The sequence below is a fragment of the Gopherus flavomarginatus genome, chromosome 1 (assembly GCF_025201925.1).
Source record: "Gopherus flavomarginatus isolate rGopFla2 chromosome 1, rGopFla2.mat.asm, whole genome shotgun sequence".
NCBI lineage: Eukaryota > Metazoa > Chordata > Testudines > Testudinidae > Gopherus > Gopherus flavomarginatus.
In genome coordinates, this window is record NC_066617.1 from 312,592,428 (window position 1) to 312,619,109 (window position 26,682).

Sequence of the window (26,682 nt, forward strand, 5' to 3'; positions counted from 1 at the left end):
CTCCAGCTCCAGGCTGAAATAGCCGGTACCAGTATTGGAGGAGGGAAGAGAAGGACTGGCTGTTGGATCCAGACAGTGCATGGTGAACAGCCAGAGTAGGTTGGCTAAATCCTGTCCTACCACATAAGCCTTTTTAAGTGGAGACACACATGTTCACTAGGATTTTAGAGTGTTTAGGCAGACTGTATTCCCTCCCCCCCACCCATATATCAGCAGGCAGAGTTACACACCATGGGGAATTATTTTAAATCTGGTTCAGCGGAGTCAGATTCTGCTACCTTTACTCATGTAAAATAGCTCCCCTTTTCTCCTCAGACAGTAAGGTACTAAAGGTGGCAGAATCTGCTCCCCAATGCTCTCCTTGTTAATTTCTTTATGTCTATCCCACTGCGTATCCATCTCTCAGAAACTAATTAGGCCACAGACAGTTATTCCTCTCTTAGAAGAATCTCTAGCCTTTGCCACTGAGTAAGTTTCTGGGGAACCTTAAGGTCAGAACTGCTCCCTTTAATACCTGATTTCAGCTAGCTGCCTTCAGAGTGTCTGTCGCAGAAGCCCCTTCCCTTCACACTCCCAGTTACAGGTTAAAGGTTAGCAAGGGGGAATGGTTGATCACAGTGCAGTGTAAGTTTGTCTGCATTGTCCATTAACAGCTGCAGATTTTGGCCTGGAAATACATTTCAATAGGCAGGAGAAAAACACAAAGTGTAAATCCATTTAATTTGCTATTGTTTTCAGCCATGTATTCAAAATTGTCCAGTTATTCTGTTCAGTGCTGAATGAGTGACAAATTGGAAGTTAGTGTGGTACGAGTGCTCCTCTCACCCACATACCCTCCTGCTGCAGTCTGCACCATATTGAGACCACAGACATTCTACGTCAATATGCTGTTTAAAAACAAAAACACTTAAATGATCATTTCTATTCTGAGCCATACCCTCAGGATGCTCTTCCCAATATGGTTAAACAAGTTTCAAAGCAAATAAACACATTCAAAATATTTATTTTGAAGTACACAGAGAGAATTAAGGATTTTTTAGCAGTACTATCAGCACAATTCCGTTTTATAGGCACTAATTCAGCAAGTGATTTTTGTTAACATTTGTGTACATATTGACTTGTACTGGACAGAAGAGAGTCTTACGCTTCAAGCATTGAGGTATTTTGCATGGTGTCTGATATGATCATTAACAAATGTAGCGATGAAGAAGTAGCTGTGATCGTAGCCCTAGCAAAGAGAAAAACATTCAGCAATTCAAGGTACTTAATGATACGGCGTTGTAACTGTATTTTTGAGCATTGTTAATGACGGCTCATTCAATGTCTGTGTGCTCATTTTAAGAAGGCAGTAAGGAGGTTGTTTCAGATTTATGCATGGCCTGTCCTAGCCCTAGGAGGCTACATAAACTGGCTGTGCCCTAGGCTGTTCTATCCCGATGAAGATGGGCACACTCCATAAAGAAATGGAGGGAAAGTAGTAAATACACCAGCTGTGCAGGCAGTAGCTATCTGGGAAGGACATGGCAGATAGGAGGAAGTCATTTCAAAAACCCTGAAGAATTTCAGGCTACTGCTACTCTGCGCCATAATGCTACAGGAAACGGAAGGCTCTTTCTTTGCCCCCTGACTGATCCTGTCAGCCAAAACCAACAATGTACCACTTTGCTGATACACATCATATATAAACACTACTACATTGTTTAAATGTATATAGATGATAAATCAGATAAGCACACACTTTCTTCATGATGATTTTGTGATGGGTTACTGCAATATTATATTTAAAACAGAGCAAGATACTTATCTTCAACAACAAAATGCATGTATTTTCTTCCTCATGAGCATGTTGCCGATAGATTGGATGGCACTCAAAATACCCTATAATGTTTAAGCTAAAAATTGGCTCCCCCTGTAGTTGTCAAAGTAATTAAGTCAGTGGGGTTTAGTGGATACACCACTGCACTGAGTCAAGAGAGCTGCTCTCTGTTCTCACCCGTCATTGATCTGCTGTGTGACCTTGGTCAAAACACTTTACCTTTGTGTACCCTTTGCCTGTCTTGTCTATGTCAGGACTGGGCCTGTCTCTGGCTAGCTGCTTCACCTTTTAGGCACACACAGAGTCAACCCAGTAATTATGGGACGGATGCATCAGACACCCCCACCCTGCTTCCCCTAAAAAAGGTACTTTTTGGTACTTGCCTGTTGCAATCTAAAGACTACAGGGATTTTCCGCTCTGTGCAGGCTGCAATAAAGTTGTCAGGCAGTAACTGCCCTGCTGAAAGGAACTGGTCATCTTTGCCTTGATCAATTAAGATGTCGAGATGGGAATCTGGATAAGACTTCACAAGATGGGTAGCATCATATGCCTGTAGAAATAAAATTAAACTAATTAAAAGTGTAACAACATTTTTGAGAATTTTCTTCGCCTAGTAACTATACTACCCAATTGAGTTAGAATTATTGTTTAGGATAGGATAGGGACATGGAATGCAACAAACGGGTCTAAGACAATGTTTACACTAAAAGGCTGTCCAAACTCTGGAGTAAGCTCAAAGTTAGGGCTCTCAGGGCAAAACCTTAAATCTTTCTCACTGACTTGAATCCTGTTCTATCAGTATCAATGCCCATAGTATTTAATCACGATTAAAGAACTGAACGTTTTGCCAGCCTGCTCCTACAGAACTCAAGACTTACCGATCTCTGACCAACACATTTTCCCTCTTTTGCCTGCCACTATAAGAAGCAATTCCTTTGTGCACAGAGAATACAGGAATATACACTTTGGGTACGTCGACTCTGCAATCGAATGTAGCTCAGGCATACTGTGCCAGCTTACTCTAAATGTACAGGAAACAATAGCCGTGGTGATGTGGTGGCATGGCCTTTAGCATGGGCAAGCAGTTGGCATATAAGCCCTCCAGGTAGTCTAGCCACATATTCTGGTTGCCAGCCTGTCCTGAAGCCCATGCCACCACATCTACACTGCTATTGTTACCTGTGCTAGCTCAATTAAAGCTAGCCTACCCATCTTATGATCACACTTCACTTGTAGTGTAGACATACCTTAAGGGGAGCCTTCAGAGCATTTCATCACCCTAAAAAAGGGATCAGATTTTCATCTGTTCAGTGTTTCCAGGAAGCAGATGAAGAGTCAGAGCTTGCTCCTATTTCTATTTATCTCAATTTAAAATCTTCAAAAGTGAGGAGACAATTTACTGTCTCTATGTGGTAAGAACAGCCTCCTGTTCAAGTCTGTTTTTGTAGAGTGCCAGCCAGCAATATGATGGTGATCAGTATCCACACAAGTACTGTACAGTCGGAGTCAATGTTTGGTGATGGGATAACACAGTGTTATTCAAAACAGAAGTCACCACTTCATGTTTTGCTTCCCTACTATGTGTGCAGTCACAATCACTTTTACAGTTCATTAAATGACTGGACTCTCCAACACATACCTCCCATTTAGTTAGATCTGATCCCAGATATCCACCAAAGGCTTTCTTCCCCCAGGGACACTGAACTGGGTTGCAGATAGGAGCAAATGCTGATACAGACTGTTTAGAAACACAAATATATGGATTAAGAAAAGTCATTTTGATAAGCAAGGTATGAGTGGAAAGCGTATTCAAAAGCTGTTCTGCCTAGTTACAACTGCAGCACGTTGGGGAGCAAGTGCTCTGTTCTCACCTTTACACAGCAGTCAATCTCAGTCTTGTGACATAATTAGAATTAAAAAAAAAAAAAAATGTATAAAGGAACCAACCCACAAATAAGTGCTCAAAGAGACCACAAAAGAGACGAGGTACAATTAGTTCCCCTCCACACACACAAGACACTAATGGCTCTCATCTAACAATAAAGAGCTAAATGATTTGCTAACCAAAAATGCAAGGGGTTACTTTAGATTTTGAAAGCGATAAAATGGGGGCATTTATTGAAGATGCCAAGGAAGGCAGAACAGCTTAAAAATGTTATGAATTGTAATGTGCATGTATTGGGAATTAACTCAATACAAACTTTCAGCCCTTTTATAACAATCTTAAGAATATAAGAACTACCATACCAGCTCAGACAATCGTCCATCTAGCCTAGTATCCTGTCTTCGACAGTGGCCAATGCCAGATGTTTGACAGGGAATGAACAGAACAGATAATCATCAAGTGAAGCATTCCCAGTTTCTGGCAAACAGAGACTTGGGACACTTCAGAGCATGGTTTTGCATCCCTGTCCATCCTGGCTTATAGCCATTAATGGACGTATCCATCCACCCATGAATTTATCTAGTTCTTTTTTGAACCTTACAGTTCTAAGGCTTTAAATTCCTCTGAAATTTCTCCTTAATCAGCTGTTGCACAGAAATCTTTTTTCACAAGATCATACACTTTGTGAAATTTAATTTTTGTTGACAAAAGATAGAAATAATTTAGTAGTATGAAAGATTAAAGTTATTTTTCTGAGCAGAGATTCCATATCTTCCTTAAATTGGCCCTTTGCCATGCTTTCAAAATTTTTGTTTAAGGGAGACTTTCTGGATCAGAGACGTGACATAATAATTCTCTTCCTCATTATTTGAATTTTTTTAAATTAAATGTAATTAAGGTTTTGATTATGTTTTATCCTTGTTTCAGTTAAGACTAAGAGAATGAACTGAGATGTATTATTTTGGTGATAGCTACAGTCAATCTGTTCAACTGTGAATTTTATACTCATTTATTCTCTTGATGTATGAACTAACCACTGTGACCTTCTTTGCACACATGAATTATGGTCTCCTGCATGTGGTTCTGAATGTGGGCTTGTAGAGACAAGCTACTGAAGCTCTAACTGAGCAGACATGTCATGACTTTGCATAGCAACATGAAAAAGGTCACATGAGGAAAAAAAATCCTCTAAAGATGAATTTTTAAATTTCACATCTCGTACTTGGGCCTACAGCATCTTTGTCATCACATAGTCCATTAGAAATAACAGAGAGAATGCAGCCCTGGGGTACTCCTGGATCTCAGTCCAATACCACCATCGACCTACATACAATTATATGCATCACTGGGAACACTAAATCCTCAAAAAAAATATTTCAGAATCTATGGGACTTAAGATCAATGGTGACAAAAATTATGTGTATGACAACTATGATACGAGTGTTCAACACAGTGGTGATGACTGCCCTGTTATATAGAGCAGAAACAAGGCCATTAAAACAGCTGAGGACAGAAAACTAAGCAGTTTTCCATGTCAAAAGTAATAGTCTATTCTTAACATCTATTGGTTTGATTTTGCCACAAATGAGGAGATACTTGGATGATTCTGGCAAGTTGAAGTTCTGCCCACATGAAAACAAAGTGACTGCAATCATGGGATCCTGTCCAATGGGCAGAAAATGGTACATTTCTATAGAAGATTTACAGAGCTGAGGTAAAAGGAAAGAGAGCATGAGATCGGCCACAAATGAGATTGGAAGATGTGATTTTTGAAGGAGTTAAGAAGCCCAAATCCTCCCATACTGACTCATCATGAAGGAAGAAGACCTGCAAGAGACTATTCAAGATGGAAGCCCATTCTAGGTGATGCCACAGCTACACTACAGCCACATAAAGGTGCTGCTGCTGCTTAACTACAATAGTCTGGATAGAATAGCAATAAGGCTTTTTTAATACTCTCCACTGGAGAGGATATTTAACGCAGTTTTTAACTCTGTAGTTGGTATTTCGCTAATGCATTTTACAGTAGCATTCAGTACTAGTACCAAGTACCTGTAGACTATTAGTATTAAAATTAAAGTTATTTATAATCTTAAAGGTTGCAACAGAGTTTAACTTGAATTTGATTTTTAAATGTTTTCTCTCTAGAAGACTGTATAAAACTTAATATCTTACTTTGTATTTTCCAGGATTCTTCAAAGCAAGGATAAGAGCTCCATGACCCCCCATTGAGTGCCCAAAAATAGACATCCTTTCTGAGTCAGCTGGGAAATTGGCTTTTATTAATTTAGGCAGCTGAAAAAAATCAAGTATGACAAAAAAAAGGAAGACTGTAATATATTTAGACTTTGGGAGTCACGCAACTTAATGTGATCTACTACTGTGTTTTAATCCAGATAAAATTATTGTGAGATTAAATGTGCAAGTTAGTTTTCAGACTGTGACCTCAACTGTTAAATTAACCACAAGTGCAAAACAATCTCAACTACTGAATAACACTAAAGACAAAAGGACACATGTCAAACATCTGTAGACATTTCATGGTCTACAAGATGTTAATCTACTAGACATATTACATGTAAATGTACATGCATAACAAGATTGAGGTTTCATTATAACCCTGTTCTCATTTTAACTAAATCCCTAAATATGTTCTCACAAAATGAGCAGAATGCCAGCTTGATCTGGAGAGGCCTTTTGTATTTCATGTCCCCGTCAACATTAGTTTTTAATCTGGACCACTCATGCTGCAAATTAACAGACTTCTATGTATTGTTATTCATCATCTTAATAGATTTGGTCAAGCATTCTATTTTGAAAATGACGACATCTGACTGCTAATGAAAATGGTCCAACTTTGATATGCATGATAAGCAGCCATCTCACTACAATAGTCCAATTAAGAGAAGATCAGTCCCTCTAGTCAAGGCAAAACAATGAGATTCAATTTAACACATTTAGCAACATTAATTTCATTGAGGAAAAAAGTCACCTCATCCTTTATGTATGAGTACATTCTATAGTTGGTTTTCCATGGTTCCTCAGTGGCGTCTACATAAAAACCAGCACCTGTGCCGAAATCCCAGCTCTCCTCTTCTCCTTCAATATTGCAGCCACCTATCATGGAAAAGTGATTCTGTGTTTATTGTCCCATCTTTATCAGATGTTTAATGTTAGAGTATTCTTTTCCATGATAAGCCACACCCTTCTAGATGGACCTGGATAAATTTAAACATCTGTGCCTCAGTTTCCCAAAAAACATAGAATGAGGATGATGTTATGCAGTAATACAGTGTTTTGAGGGTTAATTCATTAATGTTTCAAAAATGCTTTGAGATTCACAAGTAGAAAGTGCAAAGTTTTCTTAATTTTCACTTTTCTTCATCCCTTCAATCCCAAAATTTGTCTCTGATGTACGATCAGATATTAATTTAACTGAATCTTACTACACTATGAATTTCTTATCAATAAATCAAGGACATGTTAGAAACAGAAAATCCAGCCTATTCTCCTGCCAATACAAGATACCCTCTCCTGCCAATACAAGATACCCTATACTACCATATGTATTTGATCGCTTTGTCCAGTCTAGTTTTGAATTATTCAAATTATATGTTCCACTTCTTCCCCTGGGAGTTTCCAGTCTAGTATCTCCCTCCATCAGGAACATCTTCTGTATATTAATTCTGAATTCACTTTTTCTGTTTCATGTCAATAATAAATTAGAACCCCGTATAAAACCTAAGTCATTCCTCTTTTGAATAACTGTAGACATCCTTCACCAAGGCTATACTGTAAGTACTCATTTTTTATATTTTTCCTTAAATTCAATCCACCCGGCCATCTCTTATCCCTCTTCAGTTTGCCCATGACTTGACAATAGAATCAAATGAAGTAAAAGTCTTAAATGAACCAAACAGTACAATAGAATCTTTATGGATAGTAATTCCATGCTCTAGAAATAAGAATATAGCAGTAGAGATATATTACCAACCACCTGACCTGGATGGTAATAGTGACTGTGAAGTGCTCAGGGAGATTAAAGAGCCTATTAAAATAAAACTCAATAATAATGCAGGATTTCAACTATCCCCATATTTACTGGGTACATGTCACCTCAGGACGGGATGCAGAGACAAAGTTTCTTGACACCTGTCATAACCTATTCCCAGATTTGGACCTTAGCGTCCAAAATATGGGGGTTCGCATGAAAACCTCCAAGCTTAGTTACCAGCTTGGACCTGGTAAAGCTGCCACCACCCAAAAAATTAGAGTGTTTTGGGGCACTCTGGTCCCCCCAACAACCTTCCCTGGCGACCCCAAGACCCAAATTCCTTGAGTCTCACAACAAAGGGGAATAAACCATTTCCCTTCCCTTCTCCCTTCCAGGTGTTCCCTCCCTGGGTTCCTGGAGAGAGACACAGAAGCAAGCTCCGTGAATCTAAACAGAGCGACTCCACCCTCTCTATTTCCAGTCCTGGAAACACAAGGAGAGAGAGCCAATCTCTCCCCCACCCCCCTCCTTCACCCAGAGGGAATGCAAAGTCAGGCTAGTAAATCTAACACACACAGATTTCCCCCTGACTTCTTCCTCCCACCAATTCCCCGGTGAGCACAGACTCAGTTCCCTGGAGTTCCCCACTAAAGAAAAACTCCAACAGGTCTTAAAAAGAAAGCTTTATGTAAAAAGAAAGAAAAATACATAAAAATGGTCTCTCTGTATTAAGGTGACAAATACAGGGTCAATTGCTTAAAAGAAATATGAATAAACAGCCTTATCCAAAAAGAATACAATTCAAAACACTCCAGCAGCTACACACACGTAAATACAAAAAAAAAAAAACAAAAAACCAATCTCTTTGTACTTACAACTAGGAAACAGGAGATTAGAAAGGCAGGAAACAAATCCTCTCATAGCCGAGAGAGAGACAGGCACAAGACAAGAACTAAGGACTCACACACAAACTTCCCTCCACCCAGATTTGAAAAAGTCTTGTTTCCTGATTGGTCCTCTGGTCAGGTGTTTCAGGTTACTCCTTTCCAGGTAAAAGAACATTAACCCTTAGCTATCTGTTTATGACAACACCTTAAATGACTGCTTCTTGGAGAAGCTAGTCCTGGAACAAGAGAAGAGGCAAATCTTCATTTAGTCCTAGTAGAGCACAGGATCTGGTCCAAGAGGTGAATACAGCTGGACCACTTGGTAATAGTGACCATAATATAATTAAATTTAACTTTCCTGTGGCAGGGAAAACACCACAGCAGCCCAACACTCTAGCATTTAGTTTCAGAAAGGGGAACTACACAAAATGAGGAGGCACAGCACCAAAAGGGAAATCCCTGCAATCTACACAGAAACTTTTTAAATACACCATCATAGAGGCTCACCTTAAATGTATGCCCCAAAATAAAGAACATAGTAAGCAAAGCAAAAAAGAGCCACCACGGCTAAACAACAAAGTAAAAGAAGCAATAAGAGGCAAAAAGACATCCTTTAAAAAGTAGAAGTTAAATCCTAGTGAGGAAAATAGAAAGGAGCATAAAATCTGGCAAATGAAATGTAAACACAGAATTAGGAAGGCCAAAAAAGAATCTGAAAAACAACTAGCCAAAAACTCAAAAAATAATACCAAAAAAAAAAATTTAAGTACATCAGAAACAGGAAGTCTGCTAAACAACCAGTGGGGCCTCTGGACAATCGAGATGCTAAAGGAGGATGTGAGGGAGATTCTCAAACCTGACCCATTCTTTTTAGGTGACAAATCTGAGGAACTGTCCCAGATTGAGGTGCCATTAGAGGAGGTTTTGGAACAAATTCATAAACTACAGGGAGTCCTTAAAGTTATGACACCCAGCTTACATCGGAGGCCACTTACAATGTTTTTCAACTGACTGCCCGTTTCGCCCCTATGATGCTTGATTTGCATAAAGTTCGCTTGAAATCACTTCCCGGTTGCGTTATACTGGCCCAGAACTGAAAGGGACACTTCTGATTGGCTTTGAGGCAGCAGGGTAGCTTGCTGCCTGGTAGGGATGCCGCTTGTTTTTGATTGGCTGAGTCTGGGACCAAGAGCCAAACAGAAAGCTTGAACAGTGATTGGCTGTGGCTCAGCATGTGTGCCATTCTCCCTGGCTTTTTTGAGCCTGTGTTGCCAGCATTCTGAGCAGCATATGTGAGTTTATATGTTTATTTGAATGCTGTTTACAAAATACAGTGTACAGTAAATACATTGTTGTTCCAACATTAGTCATCTATAATTCATTTAGCACAAAATTCTAGGTTATTGTGGTGAAAATAGTGTAACAAGATTTGGTTCGAGAACCAATTCCCCGTTCATATCATTGATTCCTATGGGAAAAGTGGTTTCAACTTATAACACAATTCTGAGGAACGAATTGTGTCATAAGTCTGAGTACTCCCTGTATACAGTAATAAGTCATCAGGACGAGATGATATTCACCCAAAAGTTCTGAAGGAACTCAGATGTGAAATTGCAGAACTACTAACTGTAGTCTGTAACCTATCATTTAAATCAGCTTCTGTACCACATGACTGGAGGGTAGCTAATGTGATGCCAATTTTTAAAAAGGGCTCCAGAGGTGATCCCAGCAATTACAGGACAGTAAGCCTGACTTCAGTACTGAGCAAACTGGTTGAAACTATAGTAAAGAACAAAGATGTCAGACACACAGCTGAACATAATTTATTGGGGAAGAGTCAACATGGTTTTGTAAAGGGAAATCATGCTTCACCAATCTACTAGAATTCTTTGAAAGGGTCAACAAGCATGTGGACAAAGGGGATCCAGTGGATATAGTATACTTGGATTTTCAAAGCCTTTGATAAGGTCCCTCACCAAAGGCTCTTAAGCAAGTAAGCTGTCATGGGATAAGAGCGAAGGTCCTCTCATGGACTGGTAACTGGTTAAAAGATAGGAAACAAATGGTATGAATAAATGGTCAGTTTTCAGAATGGAAAGAGGTAAATAGTAGTATCCCCCAGGGGTCTGTACTGGGTCCAGTCCTATTCAACATTCATAAATGATCTGGAAAAAGGGGTAAACAGTGAGGTGGCAAAAATTGCAGACAATACAAAATTGCTCAAGATAGTTAAGTCCCAGACAGACTGTGAAGAGCTAAAAAAGGATCTCTCAAAATTGGGTGATTGGGCAACAAAATGGCAGATGAAATTCAATGCTGATAAATGCAAAGTAATGCACATTGGAAAACATAATCCCAACTATACATATAAAATGATGGGGTCTACATTGGCTGTTCCCACTCAAGAAGGTGATCTTGGAGTCATTGTGGATAGTTCTCTGAAAACATCCACTCAATGTGCAGCAGCAGTCAAAAAAAGTGAACAGTATGTTAGGAATCATTAAGAAAGGGCTAGATAATAAGACAAAAAATATCATATTGCCTCTAAATAAATCCATGCTACGCCCACATCTTGAATACTGCGTGTAGATATGGTCACCCCATCTCAAAAAGGATATATTGGAATTGGAAAAGGTTCAGAAAAGGGCAACAAAAATGATTAGGGGTGTGGAACAGCTGCCATAAAAGGAGAGATTAATAAGACCAGGAAAAGAGATGACTAACGGAGCATGTAATAGGAGGTCTATCAAATCATGACTGGTGTGGAGAAAGTAAATAAGAAAGTGTTATTTACTCCTTCTCACAACACAAAAACTAGGAGGTCACCAAATGAAATTAATAGGTAGCAGGTTTAAAACAAACAAAATGAAGTATTTTTTCCACACAACGCATAGCCAATCTGTGGACCTCCTTGCCAGAGAATGTTGTGAAGGCCAAGACTAAAGCAGTGTTCAAGAAAGAACTAGGTAAGTTCATGGAGGATAGGTCCATCAATGGCTATTAGCCAGAATGGATGGGGATGGTGCCCTAGCCTCTGTTTGCCAGAAGCTGGGAATGGGCAACAGGGGATGAATCACTTGGTGATTACCTGTTCTGTTCATTCCCTCTGGGACAACTGGCATTGGCCACTGTCAGAAAACAGGATACTGGGCTAGAGGAACTTTTGGGCTGACCCAGTATGGCCGTTCTTATGTTCTTAATAGCAGGTCCCAGAACTCTTCTTCTTAGTATATGCACAATGTGCCTCCAGGTGGCATGTGACCAGGATTCATCATCAAATTTGGTCCGCTGAGAACTGAACGTAGTATTTAAGGTGCCACTAGCACAGGGACCATTACTTTCTTCCTTGCTAACATGTCCCTGTTTACTAAAACCAGAATTACAAGGGACTTTTTTGCTCCCATATTAAATTGTAAACTCTTACCTAATTTGACACAACTGTTGGAACAATTTATGAGTACACACCTTTTTGCTTATCACAGGCTGAGCCAGGGGCTTTTAAGAGGATCAAAGTTTAGCTCACTTCTGTGACGCAGATTCTGCCAAAAACTGAGGGATTTCTGGAACTTGTAGCCCAGGAATCATGGGAACTGTAGGCTGTAAATCAAGTATATTGGGTATAAAAGGGTTGGTTGCCTCTGTCTGAGACAGATGGTAGGACTTGCTGTGAATCTTTCTGTTAAGGAAGAAACTAGGGAAGGACCAGCATGATAATCTTGCTAAAGGAAAGGGCTTAAGGAAAAAACGTGGAAAAGCAGCCTGGGAAGAAGCCTCAATGGAGATGAACAAAGGATTGTTTGGGACATTCCATCAAGAGGGGCAAATGCCTGCAGTAAAGGGAAGAAATGTTCACTTATATCCTCACGAAGAGGCTTTAAAACCATGTTTTATGTTTTCCTGTTTATTTCTGTTTACCATGAAAGAGAGTTTTTCATTCAGCTGGAGGGCAAAATCACCAAGAGGGGAAATTGAGGGACTGGACAAATTTGATGACAAAAAGGTAAGCTGCACCATCACAGTACTATAACTTGATTCTCCCTCTCTTCTTGGCTTCTAAGTTTATTCAGCTGTTGCATTTTGTCCAAATCTTAGATAATGAGCTCTCTAGGGCAGAGACTGTCTTGATTGTGTTTGTTTATATAGTGCTTGGAAAAACAGGGCCCTGACTCCTAACTCCATTTCTTAGACACTACCACAGAAGAAGTGAGAAGTGTCTAATACTGCTATGTCTCTTTGCTTCCCACGTTTTGTTTCCAGGAGAGTCTCTACTGGGTGTGCACTTACAGACACCTGCACGTGCAAACTCCACTCTGAATATTTTCTCCACGCTATGTTCGGACCACTTACTTTAATATGTGATTACATTTAGTCTGCTGCAAACACAATGTTCCAGATAACTTAAAGATGTTAGAGATTTGGGCCCTGTGAACAGTGAACTGAGGCTGTCTGGAACACAATGGACATCAGAGGTGCACTAGAAAATCCATTAACACAGCGGAGCTTGCAGTCATCTGCTTTGATTTATTCCAGTTATGGGAAGTTATAAAGGCAGGAGACAGGCCAAGCGGTTAGTGCAAAAGAGAATGTGTGATCCTATCAATGGACAGGCATGCAAAGAGCAAACGGCCAGAGGTAGCACAAAAGCAAGTCCAAGCAACCAAGGGCGGTTACAGCCCCAAACCCTTAATCTGATGTTATCTGAATGACATAATGAAGATTTGGCCATCCCTACTCTGCAGTACATAATAGCTATGAATGCATGTTACAACAATGCTTGTTTCAAAATACTTTCTGCATATGAATTAAAAATGCACTAAACACAGGAAGACCTAGGATAAAATATGGAAGAATATATGTTGCTCCCCTAGCAGTTCAGCAAAATATTTTGCAGTATTTTTTCTTAGTACAAAAAAGAGATTAAAGAATAGAACTTTCAGAAAGTTGAAATTCTGTCCTTAAGTCATTGTTGTGATCAACGGCTCTCAAGTATTCAATGATCTTACATTCCATGTCCGGATAACTGGAATACCTAGCCACGACAATTAATTTCTGGAAGGAACTTGTTAGGAAGTTGTTTTGGGGGAATTAAATCAAGCATTTTTGTTGAGATTCAATCCCATCAAATGCTGGAAAACATCAGAAAGGCTCCTCCGATATGTATAGCATAAGTATCACTGTAGAAGGAAATACCAAGAGCATTCAGAAAGCTGTAGTGTAATTTACAGAACTCTCCAGAGAACTGTGACAAACGTGGGTACAGAATTTCCCCTTTTCAGGTTCCCCAATTTCTATACTAATCAATGCCTTATACAGGGAACATTACACCAGCCAAGGAACCCTACCACAGCCAGACTTCTGCATTGGGGGAAGAGAGGTGTGTGCTTTTTTTAAACTGTTTTAGCTTTATAAGTACTGAGTACAGTAAATATTAAAAGGCTCTGAAAAATCATGCAACACAGTAAAAACAAAACACTAGCTCCATGTTCCAACAGGGTTGCAGGGATGATGTAAGGTACCAGCACAGTATATACCAGTAATACTCAGATCTCTGTGATTCAGGAGCCAAATTAGCAATCAACACTACCCAAAAAAGCCAGAGTACCGTGAATTCATTGTTTCATTTACTATTTATATTATATATAAATTCTCACAGCTAAAGGACTATTATTTTATCAACTACAATTGGTTAATACAGGGGTTGGCAACCTTGCAGAAGTGGTGTGCCAAGTCTTCATTTATTCACTCTGATTTAAGGTTTCGCATGACAGTAATACATTTTAACATTTTTAGAAGGTCTCTCTGTAAGTCTATAATATATAACTAAATGTTTGTTGTATGTAAAGTAAATAAAGTTTTTGAAATGTTTAAGAAGCTTCATTTAAAATGAAATTAAAACGCAGAGGCCCCAGACCGATGGCCAGGACCTGGGTAGTGTGAGTGCCACTGAAAATCAGCTTGCATGCCACCTTTGGCACACGTGCCATAGGTTGCCTACCCCTGGGTTAATATCATAGTAAAAACATCCTGCTTGGTTAAATAGCTTAGGTTAGTTAATAATTAAATCACACCGTGTTTTAATATCATGTGCTGCAAAGAGGCGCAAGAGACACATTAGAGAGCCACTTGCAGCTCTCGAGTCTCTGTCTGAGTATCAGTGATATACACCAAGGAGTGATATACACGGAGTGTAAGCCAGGGACTTTGGAGAACGAGAAGAAAAATGGAGGGGAACGAGAGTTTTGCATTGCCCATGTGTCATCTGAACTGCCCCCTTATCTTAATTTTAGGGTATTTGTATTAAAATGGCTTTAATAGTGGAGTTCTAAAGTTACAATTCATTTGGTATATATTAAATAAATAATCCAGCAAAGTGGTATAAACTACAGAACCTACAGATATGGAACATTCCAAATTCAGATACAATTACACCAATATATTTAGTGGTAACATGAATCATTCTATTCTTTGCGGATAAACAGCAGAAAACATTTACATGCTGAAGGCTCATCATGAAACCTGAAGACACTTACGTGGGCTGGTATCTGGTGCAACTACAATGAGGCCATGTTCAGCTGCAGCTTGATGAAAACCAGATTTGGTAATAAAGTTCTGTTCTGTGCAAGTTAATCCTAGAGATAAAAATACGACTGGTTATATACTACTCACAGCATTCCAGCTTCCAACATATACTAGAGAAGTTTAAAAATAAATGGGATTCATGCCTTAAGAATGAATGTAATTGCTAACAGTTCACAGAAACAGACTCAGTTACATTTACACATTTTCACAGAAGAAAAGATTTGATCATACTAACTTTTTCATTTCCCACTTGTATCAACCACCATTCCTTTTAAAGATCTTTTGGATTTTGCCCATGATTAGGTATTGACCATAATTAGATTACTGAATGTTTCATCCACAGAGCCACAGAAGTGCCTGTTCATTTACTATAAGCAGAGTTCTCAAATACTGCATAAGATGTCATTTGAGAAGATATTAAGTGACAAATAAAGTCCTGTATTTCATTAGTTAGCAATTATAATAAGCATGGTGAATCCCTATACCTCAGGATCCATAGCAATCTGTGCTTATGACAGAGCAGGTTTCAAACTGAAGTCGAATTACAAGTCTACAATAACGTAGATCAGTATTTTAAGGAGTCTTCACAGTGCCACATAAGAAGAGTTACAGATTGTAGTTTTAACCTTCACCTGTGGTGAGTTTTAGATAGCTTCAACTGATTGACTTATTAGCAAAGGCAGCTTGCTTGTAGTTTTAACCTTCACCTGTGGTGAGTTTTAGATAGCTTCAACTGATTGACTTATTAGCAAAGGCGGCTTGCTTGTAATTAGTTATTTTACTGTAAGTGCTGTATAAGAGTTGTGGTACCTCCTCAGACAATTTCTTCTAACCTACAAACAGCTCCAATATTAGATGTTAACATTCTTATGCAATCTGTCATCATTCTGCATGCACAACACTCAACTATAGTGGAAGTCAAGTACAGGTTAGGGCTTAGAATCACACCTCTACTGGCCTATTCTACCCTTACAATTACATTAAAGCTAGTGGAAGTACAACTGCCTCTAATTTTAGTGACTTATGCTTGTACATTGAATTGAGACATTTACTAATTTTGCCAACCATCAATAATATACATTTGCTATTTTTTGACAATTCATACAAAATATTAACAGTTAAAGAAGGTAATTGGGGAAAAATATCAAAAGTAACACAAGTAAACTTTACCATAGCTACATATATCAGACTACTGGTAAAATTACAATAGGCTGCGAAACATTGCTTTCAACAACTACTGCTTAAATTGGTAGAGCATATATTAGGACAAGGTTTTCAGTTTGGTTTTGTTTTTTAACTAAATTCTTCTACATCTTATAAATACACCATGTACCTCTGGCAAAATCCATATTTCAAACTTGGTCTGATTTGTTTATACAATCAAACTGGTAGTCCCTATTAAAATTTGTTTTAGAACTGAAATGTCATTCTTCCACTGTTACGCCATGCATTAAGATTAACATTTTACACTATATCCAGTCCCTGAGATCTAAATAGTACCATATCCTACAGCATGGATACAGGATGAAACAATTTTCATATAGCAAATTTACTTAAATAGGACAGTTTTCCCCTTTGTGGATTCCACCCTACTGGTTTAGTTCTGATCATTTTTTCTTCCAGAAACAGGTCCAGAGAGTAAAATATCTACTGAGTGTGCAAACACCAGCTTATCACAAGCTGTTTAGGCACTGCTTTTTATTAATTACACAGAATATCCTAAATCTATTTGAAGATTTAATCAACATGAGCTAAAGGCCCATCAACAATATATAGGTTCTAGATTTTTTTGCATGTGCAGGGCCAGATCCTTCAAGTTTCTCTGCACTGCTCCAGCGGCACAGAAAAGAAAAAAAAGCCATAAATCTGGCAGCCTGCACCCCCTAAGGCTGGTTGATTCATATGCGAGTACAATACCACATTGCAGGGGAGTGTTTAAACCCAAACTAAAGCAGTCTTCAACGCAGGGTTGCCAGGGGTCCGGTTTTCAACCTGAATGCCCAATTGAAAAGGGATCCTGGCAGCTCCGGCCACTGACCAGGACATTAGAAGTGTGGTCAGAGGCGCAATGGGGCTAAGGTAGGCTCTCTGCCTGCCCTGACTCTGCACAGCTCCCAGAAGCCTCCGGCATTTCCCTGCAACCCCTAGGTGCAGGGGCGATTAGGGAAACTCTGCACGCTGTCCCCACTCCCAGAGCCAGCTCCACAGCTCCCATTGGCCAGGAACCATGGCCAATGAGAGTTGCGGGGGCAATGCCTGCACCACGCAAAACTGTCTGGTCACGCCTCCACTCAGGGGCTGGACATGCTGGCTGCTTCTGGGAGCAGCACGGAGCCAGGGCACCTGCCTTAGCCCTGCTGCACGGGCGACCGGGAGCTGCCTGAAGTAAGCGCCGCCCAGCCAGAGCCCACACCCCAAACCACCTCCTCCATCACAACCCCCTGCCCCAGGTCAGAACCCCCTCCCGCACCTTAACTCCCTCCAAGAGCCCATACCCAGCACTCTCAGCCCTGAGCCCTATCCTGGAGGCCGAACCACACTCCCTCCCAGGCTACGTCTACACTACAGCATAAAATCGAAATAACTAAAACCGGTTTTATAAAACCGATATTATAAAATCGATTTTATGCGTCCACACTAGGGCACGTTAATTCGGTGGTGTGCGTCCATGGTCCGAGGCTAGCGTCGATTTCTGGAGCGGTGCACTGTGGGTAGCTACTGTAAAATGATGAGGCCAATAACTTCGATTTCCGTCCACACTAACCCTAAATCGATATAGTAATATCGATTTTAGCGTTACTCCTCTTGTTGGGGAAGAGTACAGAAATCGATTTTAAGAGCCCTTAAAATCAATTTAAAGTGTGTTATAGTGTGGGCGGGTACAGCGTTAAATCGATTTAACTGCGTAGTGTGGACCAGGCCCCAGAGTCTGCACCCTTCCCTACACTCCAAACCCCTCAGCCTCAGCCTGGAGCCCCCTCCTGTACCCCAAGCCCTTCCTCCCCGGCACTACCCCAAAGCCCACACCCCCAGCTGAAGCCCAACCCCCCTCCCACACTCCAACCTCCTGCTCCAGCAGCCCAATGAAAGTGAGTAAGGGAAGGGGGCTGGAGTGAGTGGGAGGGCGTGGCCTCAAAGAAGGGCCAGGGCAGGGGGCACAGCCTTGGGGATGGGGCAGGGCAAGGGTTTTCCATTTTGTGCAATTAGAAAGTTGGCAACTCTACTATAATGGAATCAATGCATCTCCTTTTTTACATACTGTACATTTTGGGTCTTAAATTAACCTAATAGTATCTTTTAAAAATACCAAAGTTCACATTACTCACCTGAGAGCCAGTACAACACAGGACACTTTCCAATTTCTGCTTTTGGTGGCAAATAGATTCCAAACCTCATTTTGCATTTTAACTCTATACTGTAGCAACAAAATACATTTGATTAACAGTATCTAACAGACAAGCCCAGGACAATCATTTTAAAAAAAACCCACTCATTATCTAGAGCAGGGATGGGCAATCTTTGGCACGCAGTCTGCCAGGGTAAGAGCCTTGGCGGGCCAGGCCGGTTTGTTTACCTGCCGCGTCTGCAGGTTCGCCGTTCCAGGCCAATAGGGGCAGCAGGAAGCAGCGGTCAGAATATCCGTCAGCCCGCGCAGGTAAACTCTAGCAGGCCGCAGGCCAAAGGTTGCTAATCTCCGATCTAGAGTTTATCTATGCATTTCTAGAATACTAATCAGAATATCTAAACCTAGCCATTATTGATTCAATGGATAATAGTATTTTAAAGAGTGCAAATGAAATAAGTATGAAGTGAATAACAATATAAAATAAGCCACAACATTAGCCTATTGAGTAACACTGACTGCAGTTCTACTATGTTTTAAATACATTTTAAAAAGAAAGAAAAATAAACCAAATCCTTACAGTCTGGCTGGTAGTGAATATTTTTAAAATTAGCATTTGGAATTCAAGACCTAACAATGTTCAGCCTAACTCGTCTATTAAATTGGAGAGAGATATTTTAAGAATATATACAGATAGCTCACACAATTTACAGTGCAGTACATATAGAAGCAAAAGTCAAGTTGTTTCTGTCTCCCAGACTGATACACTAATCAACTGCCCAATTTTTATTCAATGTTAAAACTGCCACTAGAAAGCATGTTTTCTTCAGAAGCTACTTTCTTTAGATGCAAGATCTTCCAGCAGCAGTACTATATAAAGGAATATATACACTCTAATTCGAAAGATGGACAAGCACCTAATTAATATTATAATACGTTTTAATTATACTCTATTTCATGCCACAAGCAAACAGGCTGAAAAGACTTACGTAAGCAACTGGAGTTTGACCTTTATCTAAAAGAGAGTCTCTCCCCTTCACAGAAAAGAACTGCTGATTCATGACTAATGGGTGTCTTTTAGAGACCAGAAATGAAAACTACATGCTCATATATAGTTGTATAGGTAATTCCTCCTCACTAAAAGATTGTTTCTACTTCTATTTTAGTTTGTTTGATGCATCTGGTAATGTGACAAACACTTACTGCTTCATTCACACGGAGTTAATATATATTCATATCTCCATATTACAAATACAGCAGCCCAAGGTGATGAGACCAATTCTCAGGACATAGTAAATTTACTATTAATGTTTTCCCTCTGCAGAACTTAGTAATAAGTGTTTAAAAATGTAGAATAAAGCAACTAGTAAGCTGAAGACAATATAAAAATGAAGCTTCTAAAACACTAATATTAGAATCAGGGAAATGCATATTTTGTCTTTTTCTTTTGACTATGGAAATATTGGAAGTAATACGATACTGCCATTGCTCTCCATGTGCTAAAATTTTAGGTTGCCTTTGTAATGTTTACCTGTCATGTTCAAACACCTTCTGGAAACCCTCAAAGCATTTGTTGCTGGAAATCTGTTTCAGTGCCATAATTTCAGCTGTTAAAAACAAAACAACCCACTATCAATTTGTATCTCCAGGCTGTAGGTTTTTTAAAAACAGAAAACAAAACACAACAACTTTGAATGGCCACTTTTTTCACATTTCAGAGTGGTAGCCGTGTTAGTCTGTATCAGCAAAAAGAATGAGGAGTACTTATGGCACCTCAGAGACTAACAAATGTATTTGAGCATAAGTTTTGATGGGGTAAAACCCACTTCGTCGGATGCATGCAGTGGAAAATACAGTAGGAAGACATATACACAGAACATGAGAAAATGGGTGTTGCCATACCAACTATAATGAGTAATCAATTAAGGTGGGCTATTATCAGCAGGAGAAAAAAAAAACTTTTGTAGTGATAATCAGGATGGCCCATTTTTTTCATGTGACTGCAGAACAGCTGACTTTTACAAAGAAGATACCTTCCAGTTACACAATTTCTTTCCATGTTTTAGAAACAAAATTTCAGTTGCTTTATATGAACATTTCAGGTTTAATAACTGTGGTCTATAATAGGGTACCAAACTTTTTTTGTTTTTTGGGGTGGTAACTTTTAATAGAGGAGAGAACAGTAATGGTGTGAAGAGAATGGATCAAGTTACCAAGACACTTCTTCATATGTTCTTTTGTGGTACACAGGTTTGAACATCTTTTTTCTTAAGAAATCATTCTACCTCTGGCAATCTATAGTATTTTATTCTCTAGCTTCTACTCCTACATTACACGTTTAAAATGAATTTACATTTCAATCCACCATTTTCGGATCATTGTGTTATTCTGCCTTTGCAAAAACTACTTTCCAAGCCTGGCAAAGAACAGAACAGTACAAAACAGAAATTATCCTATCCTTTGCCTTCATTTTGTTCATAAATTAACTCTAGAAGTATATGTTTTCTCACCATACTCTCTGTGCTTGGGAGTTTTAACTCCTTAATAAATACTTACTACCCAAATACCTTCACTTTTGCTAGTAAATAGAACCTTTTAAACTATCGACATCTGCATCTTGAAGAAACTGGTGCTAATACTTATATCTTTACATTAAGACAGTAAGAGCATGACTATACATTTGGGCCCTAATTCAATTACTACAATTTTACTGTTACTGGTGTAACTTCCCAGGACTATGATGGTATTACACTAGCATAAAACTGGAGTAACACAGCAGTGAACTAGACTCTTAGCATCTTTGATAGGCAAGGTCTTTAGAAGGCTCCAAATCTTTTTTACGTTTATTCTCAAAACCACTTATTACATAATTATTATTGCTACTTCTAGGCAGTCAACATTAACATTAGTTTGTATTTTAGGGCTTCACTGTACAATATCAGAGGATTCCATCTTACCAGGATGACTTCTCTCGATCTTTAAACAAAAATAAGGAACCTGAAAAATATAAAAACATACTTTTGCAATCTTCTCTGGAAAAGCAGGTACCATTCAAACCTATTAAAATATTTCTGCTGAAACCCACCCAGAATACTTGCAATAATCAACACACCTGCAGTGAACAGGGAGATGACCTAGAAGAACTAAGCGATTCACTCTCTACATTCTAAGACTCCAAAAACAATATTTCTCTAATAAAGAATCCCACTGCTACTAAGTTAATGTCATCCTAAGAAGCCCAATGCATTTGTAGCTTCTTCCAATTTCACACTGTGGCCTTCATGCATTTCCTCTGCCTCTTTTACCTTCCTCTCTTCCTGCCAACTTTTTCTACACAAAAATATCCTTAATATTTTTTTATTCTCCTCTTTAAAACTTTTTTGAGCAGACTAAACAGTTCGATCACATGCATTTCTTCCTTAGACTCTACACCAGCTTTATATGGTTTAATCAAATGTTGTGAAGTGATTGGAAGGCATTAGATGAGCAGTGCTGTACAACATAACCACATGGTTTTGGTTTATACCAGTTAAAAGCTAACCGGTACTTCAGGTTGAACTGAGGGCCTCCTACAAAGCTCTAAGAATACATAGCTTCATCATGCTCATTTTACCCTACCCTTTAAAAGAAACCCTCATTGACCGATACACAGCATCTTAAATACCCACGGTACTATCGAATAATAAGTCAGTGTCAAAAAGTTAACAGGGTCCCACATCTAAGGATTTACAATCTAAAGGTACAAGCAAAGAATGTCAGACAAAACCAAACAGAAAATGCAGCATGGCCATTTCATGTTAAACACTTAACTGAACAGTTGGGTTTTCAGTAGCTTCTTGAAGATGTTTTTTTCCAGTAATTCTTTGGCACTCACTGAGGAATGGCTGAGCCAGGAACAAGCAGAGACAAATGATGTATTGAGGTAGGAGACTGGACAGAACATATGGGAATATGTGAGCAGAGGACAGAGACTGAGAGGGGACAGAATTATGAGAACTAACTTTCCATTCCAGTACTTCTACCGTACTTCATACTCCACTTTTCCTAAATAAGTCAAGATGGTGTATCTACTAATCTCACTATCAGCCCTCAGCTACCATGGAGAATATCCTCTATAACAGTAGTTCCCAAAGTTTTTAGTAAGGTGACCCACCAACTCCATGTTCTCTTTTTTTAGGGGGAAAGGGAGAAGGGTAGGAGGAGGAGAAAAGGTGGAACACTGCTCTGGAAGAATGAGGAAGGGAAATGGGATTTTTTTTTATTCAGGATGCTAACATAGCCAAATATCATGCAACAGGAACAGTTCACTAGGGATGTGTTTAAACTCTCATTTTTTTTTTAAATCGGAGACAGCATTGTCTGTTTAAACACAGTATGATTAGCCAGGAAATTTAGTTCTAATCCAAGTTCTGTCACTGGTTTGCTTGTGCTTTGTATTTCCTGTATTCATCTACTCTCTCTTGCCTTACAGGAAGACTGTAAATTTCTGAGGGAAAAGATTGTCTTTTTCATATGTTTGTAAAGCAACTAGCACAGTAGGGATGTAAAAAGAACAGGAGTACTTGTGGCACCTTAGAGACTAACACATTTATTTGAGCATAAGCTTTAGTGGGCTACAGCCCACTTCATCAGATGCATAGAATGGAACATATAGTGAGGAGATAAATATACACATACAGAGAACATGAAAAGGTCGGAGCTGTCCTATCAACTCTAAGAAGCTAATTAAGAGAAAAAACTTCTGTAGCAATAATCAAGATAGCCCATTACAGACAGTTTGACAAGAGGTGTGAGAATACTTAACATGGGGAAATAGATTCAATGTGTATAACAGCTCAGCCATTCCCAGTCTCTATTCAAGCCTAAATTGATAGTGTTTAATTTGCATATTAATTCAAGTTCAGTAGTTTCTCGTTGGAGTCTGTTTTTGAAGCTTTTCTGTTACAAAATTGCCACATTTAGGTCTGTTACTAAGTGGCCAGAGAGGTTGAAGGTTCTCCTACTGGTTTTTGAATGTTATGATTCCTGATGTCAGATTTGTGTCTATTTATTCTTTTACCTAGAGACTGGCAGGTTTGGCCAATGTACATGGCAGCGGGACATTGCTGGCACATGATAGCATATATCACATTGGTAGATGTGCAGGTGAACGAGCCCCTGATGGTGTGGCTGATGTGATTAGGTCCTATGATGATGCCACTTGAATAGATATGTGGACAGAGTTGGCATTGGGCTTTGTTGCAATGATAGGTCCCTGAGTTAGTGTTTGTGTTCAGTGGTGTGTGGTTGCTGGTGAGTATTTACTTCAGGTTGGGGGGCTGTCTGTAAGTGAGGACAGGTCTGTCTCCCAAGATCTGTGAGAGTGAGGGATCATTTTTCAGGATATGTTGTAGATCTTTGATGATGCACTGAAAAGGTTTTAGTTGGGGGCTGAAGGTGATGGCTAGTCGCCTAAGCACTACCACAATACAAATAATAAATATATCTACCAGCCATACATTTACCATGCAATTTTTTTTAAAAGCTGCAGAAAGTTAAAAAGGACTATCCTACTGTTATGAAATATTAGCCTAATGTAGTTTTCTATCTTACTGTGAAACCCTATCATAACAGAAATATGTCCACCCATCCCTGACTTGCTAAGAAAGTAACATCACAAATTAATTGTGATGCCTATTACCTTCCTTTTCTCCTCATTCTGAAACCATAAAAGTTTAAATTCTAACCAGGAAAACGCCAATAAAAATGCAGCTGTCTTCTTTAGCAACATTCAAAAACTATAAATATCAGGAGAAAATTACTACATTTAACTTAAGTGAGAGCTTCTAAATAAAGCCATATGGTCATTGTTAATTAAAAGAGACCTTCAGTTAAATATTCTTTTATCAGCAAAGAGACAACGGCTGTTTCTTATTGCCTTCGGGTTGTTAGATTTTTAATCTAATTTCAGTGTTAAATGTAAATGGTAGTATTTGTGTTTATCTGTTCTACTGACTGTATTTTTGTTCAAGCCCAAAATGTGATGAATTAAAAGCATGTCATCCTCCAGAAGAATCATTTTTTTAACAGAACAATTCCACAGCTATACAAATCTTTACACTAGATTTTTATATATACAAAATTAATATTTCCTTGTGGTCACGTCTAACTCTTTTTTCTATAATCACATTAGAATTTGATTATATCAGTGCTGATTCACATAACAAAAATCAAGCCACTGTTTAAAGTTCAAATTTTTCAAATCCAGGCCTAAAACTAAGCTCCTAAATTCACACTCTGACATCCAGCTTTGAAAGCTTTAGTCAAAAAGAAATATATGCAGTAGACCAAATTCATTTTTATTGTATCTTCAGTGAAATCAATGCATTTTCAATATGTTGAAAAAGGCAACTAAAAGGAAAGGAAATATAACAGATTAAGTCTTTGCAGAAGCAGGATCACCAATGGAATGAATGAGGCAATGCAATTTTAGTCTGGTAGGCAATTCTTCCTGATCCTCTATGAGCTCTATTTATCTACTGAGTAATCTCACTGCATAAAAGTTATTTAAAAGTGAAGCAAAACAAAGGAGAAAATATATTGCAGGAAACAATTCAACAGCTGGAGGGGAATTTACCAGTTAGTATAATACTGGTTTGTCTCACCTAACTTCCAATAGTTTTAATAGTATGCCCTGTTGTTGTAGCCATGTAGGTCCCACGGCCTACAGTAACATTCCATAAGAGGAAAAGATGAATTTTCAGTGTTAAAGCAAAGAAGCTCAAAGTGCATAGGCGATCATTCCCTTTACTTTGAGAGGGACTGCATTTGTCTCTACCATGAGAACTATTGCACAGAAGATTTTCTTGATACTCTGTTAATTTCCATTACCATCAGACTGGAACTTTTTGTAAATACAGGAGTCAGGCAAGGCGATTCCAAGGAGTCCCCCATTTACCTTTTCCTTATTGTTTTATCATATCTCTTTTCTCAAATAAACTATTCAATCTTCAGAGTTTCTCTTCACATGGGATATTCCATGCCCTTAAGGCTTCTCTGAATGTCCTCTAGTTCTGCAGTAGCCTTAGGAGATAGGGTGACCAATACTGCACACAGTACAGACCACACCATGGGCTGATATATAGGCATTATCATATTCTTTGCATTATTCTCCATTCCTCTCCATCACAGCGAAACATCGTTTGCTATTCTGCCTGCAGATGTCCACTGAGAAGCGGTATACATGGCGCTGTCTACAATGATGCCCAGGTCCTCTCTGAGGAGCTCCTTGTAGGAACCGGGAGATTTGCATGAAATCACTGCCTCGCTCCCCCACCCAGCACAGAGCAATAGGCTGGTGTCTCATTACAACACACACACACTTTACTCATTTGCAAGCTTTACCTGCGCAATTTGATTTCTTTCTACAGGACTCGTGCACCCGAGAACACAGGGCCCCGCTGCCCGGACCAAGCGTCAACTCGGGGGGCCGTGGCACCCGTTTGGCTGAAGCGATGCGAGGTTGGACGCTGGGTTGGCGGCGCTGACAGGGCGAAACTCAGCCCGTGCGGAGAGCCCGGCTCAGTCTCACGTTGCAGGGGCCCCAGGGTTAGGAGAAGCCGCGCTACCTCCCGCCGGGCCCGCAGCGAGTCCCGCCACCCCCGAGTCCCGGCTGCGCTCAGCGCGGCGGGGCCTGGCCATGGCTGTGCCCGCCGGGGCGGGGAGCGCTACTGGGGCCTGTCGGCGGAGCCCGCCTCTGCCGCCTTCCCGCAGCCCCGGGGCAGGGCCCGCCCCGGGCACCGGCAGGGCGAGCGCGGCCCTGCACCCCACCCTCGCGGGAACAGGGAGCCGCGTGACGGCCCGCGCCGCCGCTTACCTCGGGCGCAGGCCGGGGGCTCGGAGGCGCTGGCGGGCGGCGGAGCCGGAGCAGCCGGAAGCGCGGGAGGGCAGAGGAGGGCGGCTCTTAACATGGCGCCGCCCCGACTGCCTCCCACAGCGCCGCCCCGGGGACACCGCCAGGGACCTGCCTCCTCCGCCTCAGTGTCCCCTCAAGGGCTGCCCTCCCCCCACTGCCAAGGCCCCCCCTTCCAGGCCTGCCCGCCCCCATCCAGGCCTGCCCGCCCCCAATGTCCACAACCCAGAGACCCACCCCCCGCCTATGCTAGGGCTGCCTGCTCCCCACCCCCACACACAATCTC

At 40.2% G+C, this 26,682-nt stretch overlaps 1 protein-coding gene across 1 annotated transcript; it reads right to left on the reverse strand.

Moving 5' to 3' along the window:
* Positions 1–983: 983 nt before the first annotated feature.
* Positions 984–26,454, reverse strand: ESD (esterase D). The gene is given in 12 exon segments (XM_050950576.1): positions 984–1,228; positions 2,200–2,367; positions 3,457–3,555; positions 5,878–5,997; positions 6,695–6,819; positions 15,114–15,212; positions 18,489–18,577; positions 20,037–20,112; positions 21,463–21,502; positions 22,315–22,389; positions 26,361–26,426; positions 26,428–26,454. Coding segments are annotated over 12 exon segments (1,065 nt in total). The 3' UTR covers positions 984–1,147.
* Positions 26,455–26,682: the final 228 nt, after the last annotated feature.